General features: G+C 38.2%; 1 protein-coding gene across 3 annotated transcripts in view; it reads left to right on the top strand.

Annotated features, from left to right (window-relative positions):
• The window catches only part of BAZ1A (bromodomain adjacent to zinc finger domain 1A), a 64,267-nt gene that overhangs the window by 9,725 nt on the left and 32,470 nt on the right, over positions 1 to 22,072 (top strand). For all 3 annotated transcript variants that reach the window (XM_059474153.1, XM_059474154.1, XM_059474152.1), the window contains exons 4-8: positions 11,556 to 11,699; positions 18,147 to 18,248; positions 18,831 to 18,918; positions 20,465 to 20,599; positions 21,128 to 21,230. In XM_059474153.1, the coding sequence (XP_059330136.1) occupies positions 11,556 to 11,699; positions 18,147 to 18,248; positions 18,831 to 18,918; positions 20,465 to 20,599; positions 21,128 to 21,230 (572 nt within the window). The remainder of the gene's footprint in view (positions 1 to 11,555; positions 11,700 to 18,146; positions 18,249 to 18,830; positions 18,919 to 20,464; positions 20,600 to 21,127; positions 21,231 to 22,072) is intronic.

The raw sequence follows: 22,072 nt of genomic DNA, 5'->3' as shown, positions 1-22,072 counted from the left end.
CTGTGTCAGTTTTTGTAGTGGCTGATCCAGATATTATTTATGGCAAATTTGGTACTACACCAGGGAGAAAAGTCTCAATGCACTGCAGGAGATAAGTTGTAAGGGAATTGGTATGGTTATGTACATAAGGTCAGTGCTTAATAGAAAAGCTTTCCTTCTCTTCACTGCTCTATTCTTTTCAACCAGTAAAGTGCCAGTCTGCAAAGCCAGGATGAGAACAGCTTCAGTAGGGTTACTGCTTTCTGTATGGAAAACCTATATCCAAAGTTTCTTTCTCTTTCTCATCATTATACTTGTCAAATGACTAGACTCAGGATACCACTGGTATTGCAGTATTTTGCTTAGAGAATAAGGTGTTTGTTTGTTTCATTTGTTTATTTAGGAACCCAAATATTATGACCTGTCAGTATTGTTCAGCTGTTCTTCTTTTGCTCAATGAAATGCCTTAATATCTTCAAATGTAGAAAACAGTTAGTTTCCAAAACAATAGCAAAAATAATTATTGTTCTTCTAAAAGTTTTTTCCCCTCAAGAATAACTCTTTCTATTACTTTTCTAAAATATTTGCATGTGTGCATTGTAGCTTTCCAAAGATGTTTCCAAAGGTATAGCTGTGATATCACCTTAAGAGAGTGCTGTGGGTTTTTTACCAGCTTTTAATTCAAACTTCTTGGTTACCTGAACTTGTATTGAGATAAACACAAAATTGTTAGATGTGTCTGTTCTACTTTAACTGATCAGTGCATGTATAGGATATAAGTTAAATTTCTTGAGCCTCTGAGATGGATACCTTTCAAAAGATTTAAAGTTTCAAATAAAATTTATTTCCATCACAAATCAGCCTGCTAGAGATTGTATGTTTTAACTGCATAAGTATAAATTGGTGTAAAATGAAGAATAAAAAACTTTCCTTAGCTGATTGTATGCCACTGATATTGCAGACAAAGGTATAGTAGGGAACTAGTTCTGACCTTTAATACTAAATCCAGGAAACACTGCAAATAGCATGGTAATGCAGAGGGACTTTCATGCTCAGAGGTACATAATTAAAGAATACAAAGTGGGAGGAGGTGAGGTGTAGTTATTTGTGTGCCAATTAACAGTTGACTTTGCCCTGCATGTTGAAGTACTGCATTGGGGATTAAGTGTACCAACTCACATTACTTGTACATAAGACGGCTTTCAGCAGAGCTGTTTGCATGCATTTGTCATTTGCAGCTACGGTTTTGGGATCTTTTCTAGAAAAAGTTACCACAGTCCATCTATATTGTAATAGCATCCTATGAGAGCAACAGAATTTGGCAGATCATGAAAACCCAGTTGTTTTGTGGTGTTGTAAATTCTTCCACTTCTTTTAAAGTTTTTTGCACATGTAATGTCAGCAGGATTTTTTGGTTTTCTGAGCTCTGTGCATCATTTAATTCCAAGCCTACTACATAATGCATATGTAACTAAGGCTTGTTCAAACAACTGATATTTTATAACTCCTGACTTTGCATGTGTAATATAGTCATAAGATAGACTGCAGCTTTCTAGATTTTGAACAAAATAAGCATTAGGGAGCCCAGTCACTAGAAGGCTTAGCATTTTGGCTTAATATAAATGGTTTTTTATCCTTGAGCATATGAAGTTGTCTATAACACTGCAGGAGATGACAGCTGATTTGCAATGAGAGGACAAGTTCTTTGTTCAGAGTCTAGGAAGGTGATGGGTTTTTTGATTGTATGAAACCTGTATGTTCTGGTTTTTGCAGAGTCTAATGCTCCATTACTTTTTCTGGTCTTACGTCTCCTGGTTTCTAGCCTTTTGCTATGGTGCTCAGTTTTGAATTTGGCTAATTCTGCCTTGTTACCGAGGTCTGGTAAGAGGAACTCAGGAGAATTTGAGATATACTGTCCTCCTCTTGTTTTGGTATGTCTGGTGTCTCCAACAACTGTTGTCAACCAGAAACAAATTGCAGAGAAAGCCCCCCCGCCCCCCAATCCTGCCTTGTTCAGGTGGTCTCTAAAAATTATGGGTGCATTTTGGTAATCTGTTAGAAGCAGCAAGGAGATAATTCTGCTTGCTCTGTAACCCTTTCAAGTGATGCATTGATTAAAAATGGCCATCTTTCTTGGTTTGTGTCTGACTTTTCTGGCCAAACTGTGGCTGACTTTTCTCCAAAGTGGCAGCTGTGCTATGCTTTCAAACACAAGGTGCTCTGATTTCCAGTTAAAGAAACTTAGGAACTGACTAACAACATTTTCCTAATGCTGCCTTCACAAAAGACAAAATTACTATTTGAAGTATTGGTCAGAAACATTATAGAATAAAAAGAGAAAACTTAACTTAATCTAAAGTTAAGTTTGAGTTGCTAAAGAATTGAAACTAGTTGATATTGCAAACTATTGTTCATTAGAATGTCACATTGCAGTTTATGGAAAGTAGTTTATGGAAAAGGGCATGGAAATTATTTGAGATTTTATTGGGGGGAGGTTTAGAGCAATATTTCATGTTAGCCATAGTAAATTAAGATGTAAAATAAGCAGCAAATGTTTTAGCTCACACTTTATTGAAGGAGAGGAAATAAGTTGATCACATTACTGGAATCGCTTCCTATATTTGACATTCAAAACTGGAAGTTCAAGACCCATCATGTACCTGTTGGTCTTTTGATTTTCCACAAGGAATAGTGTCTCTTGCAGGAACCTGTCTATTTGTTGCTGTCTTAGTACTGTGTTTTATTATTGATACTTGAAACTTGTGAAATTGATTTTCAGCATTTTGACATCTGAAGACAGTTACCTGAAAGCTGAAACTATGTGATATGGAAGGCCTACCTGAAAATAGTAACCTCAGCTAATGCCTCCGATATACTAAAAAATAAAACCCTTGAACAACTTAACTTGCTCAGCAGTAAGACCTCTTCTTTTCTGCCTGAAGTCAGCATCATGCTTTTTGGATTTTACAACTGTTTTAATTTGTTGGAGGAAAAACTTCATTTACAGCCCATGTAAACAACATATTGTCATTTATCACCAGTATTCTGAGTCTGGGTGCTATCACAAGAAGTAATGTACTGCTTTATGAGGATATATAAGTGAGCAGTTTGATAATTAGTTAATTAAACTATAAGCTTTTGGTCTGACTTGAGCAGTGAGGAGATGTGGCAACTCTACCTCCACTCTTGAAAATAGCTTATGTGGTGACGTCTTCCCTTCCCCATGTGGAGGCTGGAGCACAACCAATTCTTGTCCATCAGTTAGTATGGCACTTAAGTAAAAAGTCAGCCACTTACAGACTGAAATAGATGCCTTAAAGGTCAGTGTGTAAGAAGGAAGAAAATAATACAGAAAGGAATATCGTTTTTTCATTGAATTTGACCACTAGATGACACCACTGCAAAAGAATACTTGGCTAATGTCTGTGACCAAGCAACACCAGAATGCTTTTAAAAATGAGCCTACTTGCAGAAGCAGTAGATGATGTTCTGTTAGGAAGATTGCTGCATCTGATCATACATTTGAATAGGTTAAGATCCTTTCTCTGCTTTGAATGATCTGATGTTGACAATTGTCAAGCTGCAGGAAACAGATAATCAGAGATCAAACTTCTTTTCACTCATCAGTTGTTTTCACTGGTGTCCCAGTGCTTTAGGAGTGTTCATTTAGGAGTGGATTAACCAGTGCATTAGGCCAATTAAAAGATTTGCATACTGTTTTCATCTCTGTAAGTCTTAACTGGGGCACAGGAAGCATGTCGCTGGTCAAGACTGTAGCTGATAAGGAGTTAGGATGGTGGAAGATAATCCTTGCAAGAGATAAAGTTAGAGCTAATTTTCCAACTTTTCTATTCAAACTGGCAATTGCTTATATCTGTCTGTCTATATCTCTATATCTGTAGTTGTCTTCTGAGTGCTAGGATGAGTTATTATAAGACCACTAGGTAGTGACAGTGTCTTGCCTGTTTAGACTAATGAGTTACAGAGAATTTAAATTATTTAAATTATAATTACTAATTGTGTGGCTTTTTAGTGGTAATGCTTAAATGTAAGTTCCTGTATACAAAGGAAGTTTACTACTTTATTTTGAAAGGTGAATTTGAAATTCCAGAAAGTATCAAAACTAGCATGGTGTCTGTGAAACAGCATCTCTGATAGTACTGGAGAGCAGCTTACCTATTCATAAAGGAAATACAGTATGCATTTTCTCAGCATAGCTGTTTAAGGATCAGTCAACTTCTGTCCTGGAAAAATCACATTTAACAAATTTACTTTCCACTACCCTTAAATCCTTTGGGATGTAAATTTTTTGACTAATAAATATATTTGTATTTGAGTAGTGGAAGCTATGAGATGATGATATATGGGAAAGAACCTGCAGCTCCTTTCTTATGGGTTGTTAAAACAGCTGTTACAACAATTGGCACTGCCAGTCTCTGTTTGCTCTCATTCTCACACTCTCTGTTTTAGAACTATAAATTCAAAGGTAAAGGTTTTGGTTTGTTTTATTGCTTACTTGTTTTTAATGCTATGAAACAAATGCTGGGCAGTCAAAATGATACATATACCAGTGTAGTACTGTCCTAATTCTGCAGGAGACAGCTGATACAGCTAGTCTGTACTTGCTCTTTTCCTAAGCAAAACTGTGTTTCCTACTAGTTTCTTTGAAACATACAATCTTAATTATAACTTGAATAAAGATGCTAAAACCCGAAAGCAGCAGCTCTTTCTGTACTTTAGGAAGCCATTATGTGCATAAAACCTGTCTCCTTGTTGTGTGCTTTTGTTTGTGTGTGCATTAAACAGTATCAGTTAGCTTAGTAAAAGATGTCACTTATTCCTTCAGATCTTGTCTTTTACCTCCTTAATTACTCTCAAGTGTATGAAAACTGTTAGGACAAGGATATGAGTGACTGCACTTACTTGACATTTGCTTCTTAAAAACTTCCTTAAAGCTGACAAAACAGAATGGTGCTATAGTTTTTTTTTGGTGCTTTTTAGCACTTGCTACTACACCTTCTTGTATATTACTCTTATGGGGGTTTCTGTATTCAACTAACCTTATATATTATTAGAAAAAGTGTGCTTTTTTAATTTTGGCATTTGAAAAACATTACTTTCATTTGTGTGTCTTAAAAAGTGAATTTGCTTCTGATTCACTGATCATTGTGGGTTTTATTTTAAAAGCTGACTTCAAAGTGTTGCAGTGTTCCCCCACTGTCTCATTTGAAACAGCCATGTGCCATCCAAGGGGTAGTTTTTTCTGCTTATCATAAAGCACAAAGAGACACATTTACAACTCATCTGAGCCTTCAGGGTATCTTGTTTTTTGACTTGAAATGGGGACATAGCTGAATACCAGAGTATTATTTCTGTCAGAGTAATTAGTGCCAGCCAGATCAGAAGCTGGTGTGCAGAATGCTCAATTGAGGAGCTGTGAGAAGTGGTCTCTCCTCTCAGAGCCTCTCTAATGCCAGCCTTGGTTGGATGTAAAGGCCTGCTTTGCATTTGGGAGGAACTTTACTGGGAAGCAAAAGTGCCAATAGTTGCAGGGTTGAGGTTTTTCAGTTGGTATCCTGTAATGGTCTGGGCCTATTACATAGTAGAGTGCAGATTCTCTTCTCTTGTTTAAACTGTGTTCTTCTACTTCTCCAGCAGCAGCAGATGGAGGTACCTGGCCTGTTGCAACTCCTAATAGCTTGTATGTGTCTTTGAGCTGCTGAGATGAAGGAAAGAATTTGTTCTGGTTTGTTTCATTCTGAAGAGGAAGGGAAAAGGCTGAGGAGTATCAGGGAGTATGAGAGAAAACAGACTGGTGGAGTCACATCCTCCAGTCCCTGAGAGAAATACAGTGGATGGAAGCTTGGCAAGAGTCAGAGAAACCCTGACCCTCTCACCATCAGGGAGAAGGGGGGACCTAAAAGGTGTGGGTCAATGGAAACAGGTCCCTGCCCAGGGAGACAGGACAACTCCCCCCAGCCTCCCTTTCCTTTCAAAGTGGCCTTGCAGAAAATGTATGAAGGTCTGCAATATCAGGGTCAGACAGAAAATAGTGGGGATGAAGTTCTCTCTTGGAGCTTGCCCAGAACAAGTCAGTCAGCCAGATGGATCAAAACTTTGGGTGTTAAGAAAGAAAGAAAGGTGATTGTAGGTGATTTCCTTTGCAGGGAAACTGAGGGCCCCATATGCCGGCTGGATCCATTCCACAGGCAAGTCTGCTGCATCCTTGGGACTTGGGTAAGGGATGTCATCAGGAGACTCCCAGGACTAATTGAGCCCTCTGATTATTACTGACTTCTAGTTGTGCAGGTTGGCAGTGACAAGGTTGATGAGAGAAGTCTCATGGCAGTCAAAAAGAACTTCAGGGCACTAGGGCAACAGATTGAAAGAACAAGAGCACAGGTGGTGTTTTCCTCAAATCCTTTGGTAGCAGGGAGGAAAATGGTGAAAGGAACAGGATAACTCACCTGATCAACACGTGGCTTAAAGGCCATCAGTGGTGTTTTGGCTTTTGCAATCATGGGACAGTTTCTATGGCACCAGGCCGGCTGTAGACAAATGGGGTTTGCCTGTCTAAAAGTCCCTGAGTTGGCAAGGGTGATTGAAAAGGCTTAAAATTAGGTTTGAAGGAGGAAAGGGATAAGACCAGGCTTGCCAGCATTGGGGGTGAAATCAGTAGCCTAGCTGAAGTGCATCTATATTATACTGACTCTGAAATGTGTGAGCCATATTGGAACATGCAGTGTTAGGGAGATGAGCCAGGGTCTCCTAAGGTATTATAAACCAAAAGGGAAACCACCAGAGAATTATCTCTAAGGAATTCAGGGGTGTGCTCCTCTAGGAAGGTGACACAGCTGACAGCCCAGCTGAGGGTGCCTTGCATCAAAGCACACAGCATCAGCAGCAAACAGTAGTTGGAAAGCATTTTGCTGCTAGAAAGCTATGACCTTGTTACCATTACTGAAATATGGTGGGACAAATCCCATGACTGGACTGTGACCATTGATGGCTACAGGCTGTTCAGAAGAGATGGGAGGAAGAGAGGAGGAGGGGTTGCCCCCTTCATCAAGAGGTGGAATGAGTGTAAAGAGCTGTCTGTGAAGAACAGCCATGAGCAGGTTGAAAGCCTGTGGGTAAAAATCAGACACTGAGGCAACAAAAGGAAGCAAGGTTGGTAACAAAGGTTGGTAACTGCTACAGACAAGGTGTCTGTATTGACAAAGCCTTATTGCTTTGTCAGGAACTATTGCTGACTACAGGAACCATTGCACTCACGGGCTCTTGTCCTTCTTGGGGCCTTCAACCGCCCTGACATCTGCTGGAAAATAGCACAGTGGCCTGGCTGAGTAGGGACCTGATGTTCAAACTAAAGAGAAAGAAGCAAATACACAGACAGACAAAGACAGGACTGACAGGTGACCTGGGAAGAGCAAGGCAAAGCTGGAATTGAACCTTGCAGGGGATGCAAATAACAGAAAGAGCTTTAACACATGCATTAACCAGAAAAGGAAGGTCAAGAGGGTGTAACCCCCCGATAAACAGTGCTGGAAAGCTGGTGACAATGGATGAGTAGAAGGCTGAGGTAATCAAAAACTTATTTGCCTTGGTCTTCAATGGCAGCCCCTCTTCTCCCACCTCTTGAGTAGATGGACAGCTCTCCAGCCTCCTCTGCATTTATTTGTGGTCAGTGTTTATAACTTGCATATGTCCTAACTCTCATCCATCCTTCAGTGAGCTGCTTAAAGTAGGTAATAATGATACAAGTTTACCCAGCATTTCACATTGGTTTAGGGATTTTGGTGGTTTTTTTTTTTTTTAATGTATATTCTTTTGTTTAGTTTTTTATTAGGTAGTTGAATCCAGTTTCATGACAATTAATAAATGAAAGTGATTGCCAGAGCAGCAAAAAGCAAGCACCATGTATGTGGCTGGAAAGAGGAGTGGCAAAGGAAGATCTTCCCATTTGACAGGAGCTGTTAAGTCATCTCTGCATCTTGTGGAGCAGCAGCCTAGGCTGCAAGTGCAGTTTGCTTTTGTATACCTTCAATCTACTTCAGCTTTCTTAGAGTCCTGGGAGGGACAAGGTTCGGTCAGACTTTAGTTTTCTGTTAGATGTAGGCTCTTCTAAGCACAGCCCAGAATAGTTTCTGCAGAAGGAGACTGAGTTTGGGTTTCCTAGGAACTGTCCTGTGCCCCAGTCTGTAGTCCCTAGCCCTTGGGTTGCTGGAGTTAGTTCTGTTCTTTTGCATGTGCAGCTGACCAACCCTACACAACATTCATGGAAATCAATGGAAATTCTCAGACTTCATTTGAGAGAGAAGATACATTTTAAAAATAAATTATGTTTGTGATACTGAACTCTGGCTTTGTGTTGAAAACCTTTGGACTCCTGTGTTGTTCTTTGTTGTTTTGGGATTTTTAAAAGAATAAAGATAAAACCATAAGGCTAAGCGTTTATTGGAACCCTTACCATAACAGACCTCAAAGATCTTAGTTTCTGAGCCTAACAAAAATTAGATCTGTAATCATGAGGCCATCCTTTCAATGAGCCAGAAGACTCCACTGTGGATAACAGCCTGTAGTGCAGAAATAGGTAAGCAAAATTGTTTTAAGTAGTGTCTGAGCTAGAGTTGCTGGGACTGTTGTGTGCAAGTTCCTAATGGTTCTATTCTCAATTTATTTTGAAAGCCTTTGAGATTCACTCAGTGTGACTGTAATCTTTATTGTAATTTGAAGAAAGTGCTTCCTGACTGATGGGGATAGTTGGGGTACGTATTTATGTTGATGCTGCTGTCTTTTTAGATTGAGTTGCCCCCAAATGTTATTTTATGGGAATAGTGAGCATGGTTTGACATAAGCTGGGTAAAGATCTTGAAGTATCTTTTTTAGGAAGTAATTCAAGTAGTATGTGTCATTTAAATGTCTTGCTTCAGCTTTCAGCTATGTTGTTTTATGTGCCTTATATTATAAAATAAGAGTTGTAGTGAGTGAACTCAGGGAATTGTTAGGTTATTGAGAAGAGCAGACCACTTGCACTAGAAACTGTTTTTGCCACTTAGTCCAGGGAATTGATGCTATTAGCCATGACTTGACTACAAGCTAAAAAAATCATTCATAGATTATTTCTTTAATGCCAGAAGGAATGGTTGCATCACTGTCTTTAATCTCCTGTCCATCAGTAAGCATTAAATTGCACAGGATTGTGCTTTTATTGCACCAGGTAATGTTTCACTTGATTCCTTCCCCAAAGGTTTCTGGTAATGATTTGAACGGCATAGAAGATGGAGTATCACTTCCCTTCTGAGATAGCTTAGTCTGTTAGTCATTCTTCCTGCTGAAAAATAAAGGGGAAAGGGGCGGGAGTGGAATGCAGCTGTTATTGGGGATTTGGCTGCTTATTGAATCAAGCGTATAGAATATGTAATTGCCATTCTTAGAAAAAGAGATGCGATGCCCTGTAAATGACGGGGCGCTCGATGGATGAGCAGGTAAAGCCAGAGTTGGAAAGCCCCTCGGTGAGTGGAACATGAACATGAAGTGTTTTTGTGCCGTGGCACGGCCCGGGCCGGGCGTGCGCTGAGGCCGCTTTGTCAGCGGGGGCCGCGCCGTGTGCGCCCCCCCTGGTGGGGAGCGCCGGAACTGCACCAGCGTGTGGCAGCCTCCGCTGGGCTCCGTGAGAAACTAAGGTGTGGCTTCATCCGAGTTGGACTCACTAGGAAATGTAGTTCATAATCTCAAACAAGACTAATTCCACTAAGAAGCCTTTTTTTTAGGAGACGATCTTTATTGGATTTTTAAAAACCCAGCCTAATAATAAACATGCTGTCATGCAGTTGGGTCCATATTATTTAATATGAAGAGGTAACTGTGATGTTCCTAATATTGGAAAACCAAGTTACTAGTAATAGACTTTACTTATAGGGCTCAGAGTCTGGTGTGGACCAGGCCTTAATAAGCCTTGTTGGACTTGCATTGACTTTGTGAGCAGTCACCAGGTTCTACCTCCACTATACTTGGACACTCTCGGTTCTTCACACAGAATCCATCTAGATTTTTTACAGTTAATAAGCTTGGTCTCCACTGTCTGGGAAGACGTGTCTTCCAGGCAGCCAGCTTTGGAAACATACAGGCTGCATTGGGAATGGCAGTGTGCCTGTGGCCAGCAAGTGGGCTCAGGCTGCCTCTGCATGCAAGCAGCTCTCGTGTCCCCATGGACACTGTAAGCACTGGTCATATTGTTGTCTCTAGGAGTATATAAGGATGTAAATAGTCTTGATGGTTTTTTTTAATGAAATTATTTTCATATTTTTTAAATAACGTGCTGGAGCATCTTGGACCTTCCTTCCTATTGGAGGGAGCAGCTACAGGGTCTAACTGCTTAGTGATCCTTGATAATGTCACAAGAATACTACCTAGGATATTTTAATGTCTTTACATTATTTTAATTCTTTGGGGTTTTCTCAAGCTACCAGCATCTTATCTTTCCCTTTTCTCTATCCCCAGTCTTTTCCATGTCTGCAAGTTTTCAGCAGTACTGTCTGCTTGCAGAAAGATGTGTTCAAGAAATATTTTGACATTGCTTGCTTTTTGCCAATGTTCAGTTCAGAAAGAAAAACATTTAGATTTTGTCATGGATTTTGTGAGGTTTATTTGTTTTTAGCCTAAGTGTGACATAACTAGTTCAAGCCCAGAACTTGATGTATTCTTCATTTTACATATTTCAAGTGGGACAGCTTGGTGCCCTGAGAAGAAAATTATGTGTTCTTTTCCTCCATGCTTTGAGCTTTTAGTGGTAGAATGTGACAACATCCATTGGCTACAGCAGTTAATTTTCATTAATCAGACAAGGCTTTTGGATGTTAAACTAAATAATAGGAACCATGGAATTCTAGAAAGGGGTGAAAGTTAGTGGTTAAGAACCAGCTACAGTACAGTTACCCAGCATGAAGTGTTGATTAATCATACTTTTTGATATGTAGTTAATTCTCTCTTTTATAACTAGCATTCAGGATGGCAAAGGAATAGGCTTGTTTTTCCAATTGTGTGCATGCCAGATGGAGCCTTAATATGTGTCAGCAGATAAATGGGCCATTATTAAGATTAGATGCATAATGATCATTTCAGCCTTGTTTATTTAGGTCATCAACAGTAGTAGATTATGATCTCTTACAAGTAAAAATACTTTGGGATCTCAAAATATTTTGCTTTTCTTAGAATGCTGTGAAAATAACATAGGAGTTTTGTTGTCTAGTTTTAAAGTAATGCATTAAGTTAACTTTTTTAGTTTACTTAAATGAGAACTGAAGAAAAACCTCAGAACCACAAGTAACTTGATTTGTTTCCAGAGAAGTGAAGCTGATGGCTGTGTAAGCAGATTAATTTGTCCATTTATTAGATGGTGCTTACAAAATTAATATTTTACCTAGTATTTCAGTTCAAGGCTCTTGGTTACTTACTTAGTAGACAGTACAATGTTCAGTTATGTATGTATTCTTAAAATAACATCCGCTACAATTTTAGATTCCTTGTACTAGTGAAAGACTTTTGCCATTAATAAATGTCTGTGTTTTATTCAGGTTGCAGTGTAAGGTTTTGGAAGTCATAGCTCCAACCCATCACAATGGAATGGCGAATGGGCACACCAGCAGTGCTGATGGGGACACCATTGTCATCAGCGACAGTGACGACTCAGAAACGCACAACAGCTCTGCACAAAACGGGTACAGGATATTTTTACTGTGTGTCATTCTGACTGGCTGGGAAGGAGATTAAAGCCAGATGTGTCAGAGTCTGACTGAAACAAATTACTTGATCTGTATGGGTTGTGAGCGTTCAGACAGCTGAAGGTGACAAGCTGAACCTTCAGGGGTGCAGGCTCTGCTAACGCACCAGAAAACTGCATTATGAGAAGGGCAATACCTACAGGTTAATCGTTGTTTATCACTTTGCAGTGACTGGTTTTGCTGAGCGATGGTGGAAGAGCTGTGTGTACCTCTTGGTGGTTCTCTGTGCTGGCACATCTGTGCTGCTGTAGCAGAAAGTGCAGCGTGTGCTGCAGTTGTGCAGTTTTGGTATCACTTCGCTTCCAGTATGGGGCTCAGAGTTGAGATTACTGTATGACAGGACACGCTGTTACTGGAGCTCTCTGAAAAGTTTTCCCAGAGACTTGTTGTGTCAAAAAACCCAAAAACATAACAAGCTTACTTCATTGTGCATGTGTCCATATAAATATATCATTGTATTTGATGGATTTGGTTATGATGTTAGGTGCAGTGAAACTGTGTGTCTTGTCTTGAGGAACTTTCTGTGGGCTGGAGTAGCCTAATAACATTGAATAGGAGATCTTCTTGGTTGTAACTGCGTTGTTTATTGTGTTGGACTGTTCCCTTAGTGAGCAGTAATTGAGCCTATCCTAGCAGTATAATGAGAAGAAAGACTTCTGTGTTTCATAGGCATGATGATGAAAGAGGAGTGTTTGAAGTGGGCCCTAATCTAGCATCTAGCAACACAGAGGCTTTGCCTGAACTGTTACTGACTTTAAGATGTCACATGGATGCAGAAGTTAATCTTGTTGATTGCTTTATGATGAAGTCATGTCCTGACATGCCTAGAATAACTAGGGTAGAGCTCCTCACTTGGTTAAGAAAATAACATGGGATAAATAATTTTTAAATTTCTTTGCTGTCTCTTGAAGGCAGTGTCTAAGTTGTTCATGAAGATGTCCTATGTATTTGAAAAAATAAATGCATTTTCAGTATTCCAAAAGGCATGTGGCATTTGAAAGGAGGTTATTGGAATTAGGCAAGCATGCACAGAGCTGACTGTAGGATTGATCCATTATACTGCTGTCACTTCTGTGCATGCAGAGCTGGTGGTAAGACTAAGTCTTGTACTCCCAGTCAATCTGTTGTTCTCCCCAGCTGATTACTTATTTTGACAGTGCAGAGAAGGGAGGGAAAATGATTTCTTTCTCTTAGAAGGGGAGTTCTTGTGAGAATATACGGTATTCTGGGACATATCTAACATTGATGCTGCAAGTTAAATTGCAAACCTCTTGTGTCTTTAAAATGCTTACTGTAACTTTTAAGTGAGTCTGTTTATAACAAATGTTAGAGTATAGTAACAGTAATTTTCTAGATATATTCTGGGTATATGCAGACTTGAAAAGTGTTATTTGCAGTATGTGTAAAACCGATCTGTAAGTAGAGCATTGTCATGAATTTTTGTATGCTAGCATATAAGATTCTTTAAACCATTGCTCAAAACGATGAAATCCCACTGAACTGAATGACATGGTTTTGTATCCCTAGTCCTTCAGAGATTATATTTTGCTGTTTATAGGGAGACTTGTATGTGGAGAGTATGGATGTTAGTCACCTTGGGACCAATGTCAAATTGATGTGTGCAGGACAGCTCTGCCTCAGCCTGCACACAAATCTGCAGGTTTTGAGACCGTCTTTGTGCAAAGCTGCAGTGCTGTTAAACAATGGTACAGCAGATGCTCAGGGTGTTTGTGAGGGAGGGGGAGGGGAGCACAGCACAGATTGATGGGCCATCTGCAAATATTTTTCCTAAAGAATCTGTAAGGCTGGAGAATCTTAACTGAAAATAGATGTCATTAGAGATCTCAGCCTTTCTGTGACCCTACTCCTCCTGTCTGTGTGGGGCAGAAATAGCTGTGTAGTCGGTACAAATGTTGCTGCTGACCTTTTCTGTTGTGTTCTTCAGTAAAAGTTGGGGTGGTACAGGAAGAAAGAGGCTATGATGCTCTTACTTTCCCTCAGAAAAACAGGCTGTGCTCTAAGGCCTGGCTTACATAGCAAAAGATAGCAAATTTTCTGAGTTCTTAAAACATTTCTGCTATGCCCTGGGAGCCTCTGGTACCATAGGATAGTGGTCACATGGAATAGTAGTGTTCACACCTTAAACTGATAGGCTTTTAAAGGTAAGGTTGAATTCTTGTGTTGGCTTTAGCACTCAGCAGCAGCCTGGAGGTTTGGGGGCTTTTGCTGCCAAATGCAGACAATTCAGCTGCAACTTAATTATTCATGTCATTCCTTTTGTCAGGGCTGTGAGTAGTGTGAATCATCAAGCATCATCAGAAATACTAGAAAAAAAATTATTGGTTTGCTGGCTGGTTTATGGCAGTAAATTTCGGTGTTTGTTCAGTTTGAATTGAAGATTAATTTTGGGGAAGGGCTAATTGTTTCTGCAAGTTTGGGGATATAAGAGGTAACAGTTTTTGGAAATAATGTCAGTGTAACCTTACCATCCAGGCCTTTTACCATCTTCAAATGAGTTTTTAAATTTATTTGGAGGAAAAAAATTACTCACTGGATACATTAAAATGTGGGCATAGCTTGTCATTAAAGCTATATAATATCTTCAGTACAGTAAAATCTTTCTTCATCTGTAATTATTATCTTTCCTTTCTTCCTCTCTCATTTCTACATTGCTTGAATCCAAGAATAATGATGATGGGTAGTCCTCTTTTTATGTTATAAGGAAAAACCAAAGTACCTGGATCAAAGGCACCTTAAAATCTGCACCAAAAAGTTAAAAGTCAGTTGTCTTGTCCCTAGAATGTTCTTAACCGTCTTCAGGTTGCTCTGTTTTGTTGTTGAAAATACTTGCAGAAAATATTTGCAATTCCAAGTGGGCGGTTGTTGTTATTGCTCAGTACAGAGTTCCTTGTCAGTGGCACCCGTCAGAGATGTCAGAGGCAGCCGTGCCTTGGGGATCAGTTTGCTGACAGGTTACCTGTGCAAGGCTTGCACTGGAGCGTGATGAGACCATAAATGATTGTGTTACTTACCTAGCATTCTTCAAAGGAGTTTTGTCCATTCCCAAATTGAGTGAAAGGGAAAAAAGCCACTGCCTTTTTTCGGGAAAAGTGGGACAGCAGTCATTTTAGCACTTTTGGACAACATTCTGGATCCTCCAACTTCAGTATTTTTTGGTGCAATTTTTCGGTTTTTGTTAAATACAGTAAGATACAGGTAGCTGTGGCAAGACTCAGACCAGATGGTGCAGATCAAGGTAATTCAGGAGGATAAGGTTGAAGGAGCAGGGTTTATTTAGCCTGGAGAAAAGGAGGTTCAGGAGGGACTTTAGCACCCCCTACAACCACCTGAAACGAGGGTGTAGTTGGTCTCTTCTCCCAGGTTGCAAGTGACAGGATGAAGTGGCCTCAAATTGTGCCAGGGAAAGTTTATATTGGATAATAGGAAAAATTTCTCCACTGAAACATCAGGCATTGGAATAGGCTGCTCAGGGATGTCATGAAATCATCATCCCTGGGAGTGTTCAAAAAGCCATGTGGATGTGGCACTTGAAAATGTGATTTAGTGGTGAGCATGATGGGGCCAGGTTGGTAGCTGGACTCAGTCCTAGAGGCCTTTTCCAACATTAACAATTCCATGGTTCTAAGGTCTCAGGGGTTACTTGGTACTGCTCCCTTAGTACTGTGCTGTCAGAGTGTAGCATAGCTGTAGTGTAAGAAGAAATTTATGTTCAGGTCATGTGGGCAACATGCCAAAGTAATTGAAGGCCTGATGAGATTATTACCTGTCAGTGGTTATTATTACCTGTCAGTGGTTCACTATAACCTTACTAAAAATGCAAGATTCTCACACAGGTACTAACCACACTCACTTGACTGCAGTAGAAACTAGTGTGATATGGGTGAGTCAGTTGTAGTTTTTACCTACTAAGTTACAAAATACTCTGTGTTTTTTCCTCTGGATTTGTGTGTCAGAGCTGTGCTGAGAAGATTTTTTGTAAGGGATCTCTGCAGTGAAGTGGATCTAACCCTTGCTAACTCTAATGTGTTTTATATAATGCTTTACAAAATAAAATATAAGCAAAAATAACAATATTTTTATGCTAAAGCTGCTCGATAATCTATATAATTTTTAAAGCTTGCTTTGTGTATTGAATTACCTTTTTCTTCCTCTTTTGCACTAAGCAAAATTTTTACTCTAAATTTGGCAGAGGATGTCAGGAATATATTTACTTCTTTGGATAATATCTAGAAACTCAGAAACTAAGCAGAAAAAATTAGTGTGTTTTGAAATTACATTTGGGCTATTATATATGATTCACTGAAATTGAAAAATATTTACACAAACTAAGAAGAAAAGATTAATGATGAAGAATTGAAAATTTTATTATTCTTTGGGCCCTGAATTTGATTGCAGACAGTATTGAAGCTTAGAACCTATTCAAAATGTATAAATAAGCTGATATACTTTTGGTTTCATATTGGTACTCTGATGGCTTTTATTTTGTATCTGAACATTATCTGTTTGGGCTGTTCTTCAGCTTACTAGTCAAAGGCCTGGAAAGGCAATGGTGTGTGATGAGGTGCAAGTTTGTCTTTCATACTATCCAAAAATTCCTGCGAACAGCCTTCATTACTTTAGCTTTCCTGTCTTGAGACTGAAGGTGGTCATGGAAGACCAAGTCATGGTATGACCAGAATATGAAGGCTCTTCTAACAAACTTAAGTAAATATGTTAAAATCTTGCCAGTGGATATACTGGATTATAGTTGATCTGTGTTTTGCTAATATGAATGGCTGGGTGGACTTTTTTTCTGTTGTATTTCTTAAACTGTGTTTGGTCTGACTGACTTAACTTTAGACTTCAGCTGTGATGTGCATGAAGTCTCATGCAAGACACTGCGTGGAAATCACAGCACTTACCTGTAGGTCTAGTAGATATGTTGCTGTTTCCAAGTCTGTCTTTTTTTTGTCAGTCCATTTATTATTAACTATGCTGATAATTTAATCATTATAAACTATTTTTCTTGAGAACTTTGCAAATTAGTCTCGTCTGAAATGTCACTAATGGTGAATAAGTACTGTTTTGTTTAATCTGTAGTTAATAATGTATTTATTAGACATTGGAAAGTTAGCATTTCTTGAATCTCTCTTTCACAGAGTTAGTGGGGAAAAACAAGAATTGTAGCAAATTTTATTTTCAGAGCATTGCAAAGTACAGTTCTCAACATCATGTGCATGTTTTTCACAAGGCTAAAGAACAGCAAGTGATGTACTGGTTTATTTTTTCAAACTCCACCTGAAAGAATTTTGTAAATGCTGGAAGGAGTGACAATGATGAAATGCATAGTTTTAAATCTCCTAGTTCATCTACATAGCTGCTTCAACTTTCCTTCTTGATGAAATAAGACGATGACTGAATTCTTCCTTACAAAGCAGTACAAGTCTTGATTACAAATTGTCACCTCAGGAGAAGTTAGTTCTGTTGTTTAATGCCAAAATGCAACATTATTATTTAAATAAAGTCTTATTAGTTCAGCTCTGTTCATAAATACACTGCTCTTCTTAAAGCATAAAGAGCCCCTCTCTTTCTTGTAAAGGAGTGAATTTTGGTAGCACACCAGACCTGGGTGTTATCCACCTAGGAAGAGATGTAACAAAACAGTAAATGTTATGTTAAAACTGAAGAAATATTTTCCAAGTGGGGGGAAAACATCCAGGTCTCTGTAGGAATACCTGTAAAAGGGAAGTGCACTTTGGCTAATAAAGCATGTAACCTGGTGAGCATTTATTTTGAAGTGTAGATATTTATGGTTTCTGTTACTTCCTATTATTTTATGCTATTGGTAAAGTGTTTGATTTGGTTTTTTTTCCTAAAGTGTTATTTCGGAAAAATATTTTAGGTTTTTTTTACTTGTTTTGTAACACAATTGGTAGATCAAGGACTGCTGGTTTTATTAATTTTATTTATTTCTGTCCTTTGGACTCCTTTCTCACCATCTTTTTCTCCTTTTTCCTGTCTTCCTGTTACCATCATGAGCACTTGAGAGTATTAAGGAGACAATTTTCTGAAGTGTAGGGATGTATCATTACTTGTCTCTCTCTCTCTCTTTCTTCCTTCCCTTCTTATCTTCCATTTCCTTGCTAAGAAAAATCCCTCATTGTTCTTCCTGTTTCTTGCAGGAACTGCTTTTAATGCAGATTTAAATATAGTAGCACAAAAGTTGGCATAAATTAATGAGCCCTCTTTGGTCCTGGTGGAAGTTACAAATTGGCTATTTTTAAGAAGTCCATTGTATAGGCATATAAATATATTAAATGTGTAAAATATGGGGCTGATGATATGTGAATGTAAACTTCTAATTTTTAATTTTTTTTTTCCTAGGGAGAAGAAAGCCATAATTGATCCTTCTTTGTTCAAATACAAAGTCCAACCTATTAAAAAACACCTATATGAAGCTGTTATTGTTAAAGCATCTCAACTAAGGTAAAAATTAGTATGCGGAAGTTAAAACTATACTTTATAACTGTGAATTGTATACGATTTTTTGATGTAAAATGACGTTTTAAAACAATGTTAGAGCTGTTAATTAAAAGCACTGGAACAGAATACTGTAATACAGACCTTCTGTATCAAGGATTCCAAGCTTTGCTAGCATTAACACAGGTACCAGCTCCTTGCAGGTCTCTGCTTTCATTGGCACACAGATGAGACCTGCTGTTGTTGTCTGCAAAAATTGGATTAGTTACCCAGTGTGCAGTGAGCCAATAATTACACACTCAAGAGACAGAGGTTTTTATTTCACAAGCCTAGGTGATCAGTGGTATTCCATAAATCAAGCAGAATCTTCAAAATTAAAATTGCAGATGCATAAACCAACTCTTTATGTACTACTTGTGTTTTGTTTTATTCATAAGGAAAATTTTAATTCAGTTGTGCTTTCAAAGAAATATAATGAAGAAAATAAGAAAAAGTTCAATCACATGTATTCTTGCACATACTTTTGGCTGTACTTAAATACTAATTAAAGATGTTAGTTGATAATACTACCTTTCTTTCCTAATCCAGCCGGAGGAAACATCTTTTTTCTCGTGATAGACTTAAACTTTTTCTGAAACAACACTGTGAACCACATGATGGAGTCATTAAAGCTAAGGTAAGCAAGAAGACATAATTTATGGGATAGAATATTGACACTATTTGGTATTTTTTTGCTCTCCTCTACTAGCTGCTCGGAGCTCCTTTTAAATACTACATCACATTTAGGTTTTTGTAAGTATAATATACTTTTGATTAGTCTAGCACATGAGTTATTTTCATTCTTCGAGGTATGCAGCTAAGTTGAATAAAAATGAACTGGTTTTGTGTTGGTACAGTAAACCAATATTACTCTGTTCTAATTCTTTTAACTGGAAAATATTTTATAATAGATTGTATTCAGTCTCCATATCTTCAGTAAGACCAGAGTTTAGGTGGCTGGAATGGATTTTTTATAAGGTTTTAGTTTTTGATTGTGCATGTGTTTGCAATTTTAGATATACGGTGATACTTAGAACAACTCAGACTGAAGTTCACATCTTAGTGGGCACCAGAGGACTGAGAATTTGAGCAGCTTTTCCCACAAGGCAGCAATTTCCCTTGTTTTGCTTGCTGAACCACAAGAGATCCTGGACACCTTCTCTGTGTATTGCAGCCTTGACCCCGAAATCCTTGCTATCTTCTTGTTTTTAGAAAGTAGCAGGGATTTTTATCGTGTCTGTTATTTTCTCATACAGCTGTGTAACTGCTCATTCTGCACAGGAAGGCTCGGAGAGATGAGAGTCAGTGAGAGTCTTGCCTCTGAAAATAACAAAGGCAATGAATTTCTAAATAAATTTGTAACTCCTAAGAGTCTGTCTCTTCTAAAGAAATGGAAATAGAAGAAAATAGAGCTGAAAGGGATAAACCACCCCATTCCTTGGGCTTATTAGTCGTCATTTTGACCCACCTCACTGTACCACATTAAGGACTAGTCATCTATTATTGATGCTTTCTGAAGCCTCAGGAAAATTGTTGTATTCTATATATGTTTATTTGTCATCTTGTCTTTAGTTGGGCTTTCTATGGAGTGTCTTCTTGTCCTCTTGCTGATTGCCTTGCATTTCAGTTACGTGAACATGTCCTATTTGGAATGTCTCCTTTGTATACTCATCTGTATTGTCCAGTAAGGGTGGATTTCCTGAAGTCATGGTTGAGAAAGTAGACTTGAAAAGAACCTTTGACAATTTGGAAAAATCTTCCTCTAGAAATAAGTACCTGTGTAATAGAGAATTATATAATTCTTCAATAAGTTAAGTTTCTGCTTATATCTGTCAAAATTTATTCTTCACACACTTCAGTAATGTGCTAGGAAGATACTGATGAGCTATGTTTGCTGAAAGGCATATAAAGAAACAACATCTTACCTAATGAAGCCAAATTCTAATTTCAGATGAGTGCTGCATACATTATTATCATAACTTGGTAGATTAACTCTTCACTTACACTATTTCAGAGATGTATTTCTTATCCTCAGTTAAGTAGTTGTGGATATGGTTGCTCTTACTGTCTTCTTTTGTGAATTAATAATTGATTAGTTAGCTTATATTTAGATTATTTAGCTTGTATTTATAAAAAGGTTAAGAATTTCACCATGAATATCTATCTTCATCTTTCTCACTAAGGCAACATCAATTGAAAAATATAATCTAGCAGAACAAAGCTTCTCCTATTTCTTTCCTGATGAACCACCCACGTTTATCTTCAGTCCTGCAAGCAGACGGCGAGGGCGACCTCCAAAGAGGGCATCTGCAAGTCTTGTAAGTAATAACATTTCTAATCCCAGATGAGGACACCTCAGCATAGTCTAGGAAGTACTTCTATTTGTCTGACTTTTCAGATCATTTGAAATACAGGGTTGACATTGTGCATCTTTTATTTTGAGGGCAATTGGGATATATTCCACAATTGCTTTAAAGTAATTGCTTTATAGTCAAGCTGGTAAAAGGGATCATAATTGATATGTTATCATCTTATTTCTGTTATTGTTTCTGAGATCCCATCAAGAAACTAGTTTCTCAGTGTGTTGACAGAGAACTTTTCCATTCTGGGATTAATAAATAATTTACTAAAAAGCTTTAATTTGAACTCTTCATATAAAATGATGTCACTTGCCCTCAGATACAGGTATGTCACTTGCCTGTATTTAAACACTGAGACTCTTAGTCACTATACTACTTCATTATGTTCTACAGAACAGTTGAAAAATCGGGAATATCTTTTGCTGGTCATTTCACTGTAGTTATTATGCTCTTTTTTTTCCTCTCCACCTCCAAATTCTCTATCAGGAGGACAATATTAAACCTAAACAAAACACTGCAGGAAATAAAAGTAAAGTATCAAGGGAAAGAGCAAGGTTCCAGAAGCATAAAGAAGATGTGCAGGCCATAGGTAAGTTGAAGTTTATTCATATGACCAGTAGAACTAGTTTTTGCAGATTTGAGAGCAGGCCATAATTAGGGTGCTTTTGGGGTTGTACCTTTCAAAGGGAAAATGTATTAAGAGTGTACTGCCACACCACTGTGGCCAAGTGCTCCTTTGAATAGTTAGCATGCTTGTTTACTGGTTTTATTTCTTTTCCATGTTAGTTGATTAAACTGGGGAAATGTAGGAAGCTTGTGGTCCAAATGTGTTGATTTCTCAGATAAATAAAGAGCTAAAGAATTTTTTGTAGAAACTTGGCTGGTGAAGTCATGTGTAAATTTTACCAGCTGAAGGTGTACCAAAGCACGAATGTGTAACACAAATCTGTTAGTTTTTCCATTTATGCATTTTCCTCATACAACAATCTCAAAATTCAAAAGAACTGAAATATATTTTGATTTTTTGGGGTTTAAAAGATTCAGAGATTTTTAGTTTGGACTGATTGAATTATTTTGGCTTAGTTTTAACCTGTTCCTGATCAATTTAAATTTGATTTTAAATGAAGTAAGTGGATCCATATGCCTTTTCTTTGGGTTTAACTAGATAAATTGGTGTGCCTTCTTGAGGACAAAGGTCAGACAGGGACATATTCTTCTGGATTGTAAGGATTGTTTTTCCTAAGGAAAGGCTTTAATCTGTGGAAGTATTTCAGTGAACTTTTGGTTCCAGCCTCTCATCTTCTTGAAGACAGAATTTTTTAAGATGCCAAGGATATTTAGAAATTACCTAGTCTAATATCTGCTTAAATAACAGCACAGTTGTCTGACACTGTTTGGGCCTTTCCTTTCTAGGAGATAGATGGGAACACT

Source organism: Ammospiza nelsoni, chromosome 6, assembly GCF_027579445.1.
Source record: "Ammospiza nelsoni isolate bAmmNel1 chromosome 6, bAmmNel1.pri, whole genome shotgun sequence".
Taxonomy (NCBI): Eukaryota; Metazoa; Chordata; class Aves; order Passeriformes; family Passerellidae; genus Ammospiza; species Ammospiza nelsoni.
The sequence above is the reverse complement of the archived record's forward strand: the minus strand, read 5'-3'. Positions and strand labels throughout refer to the sequence as shown.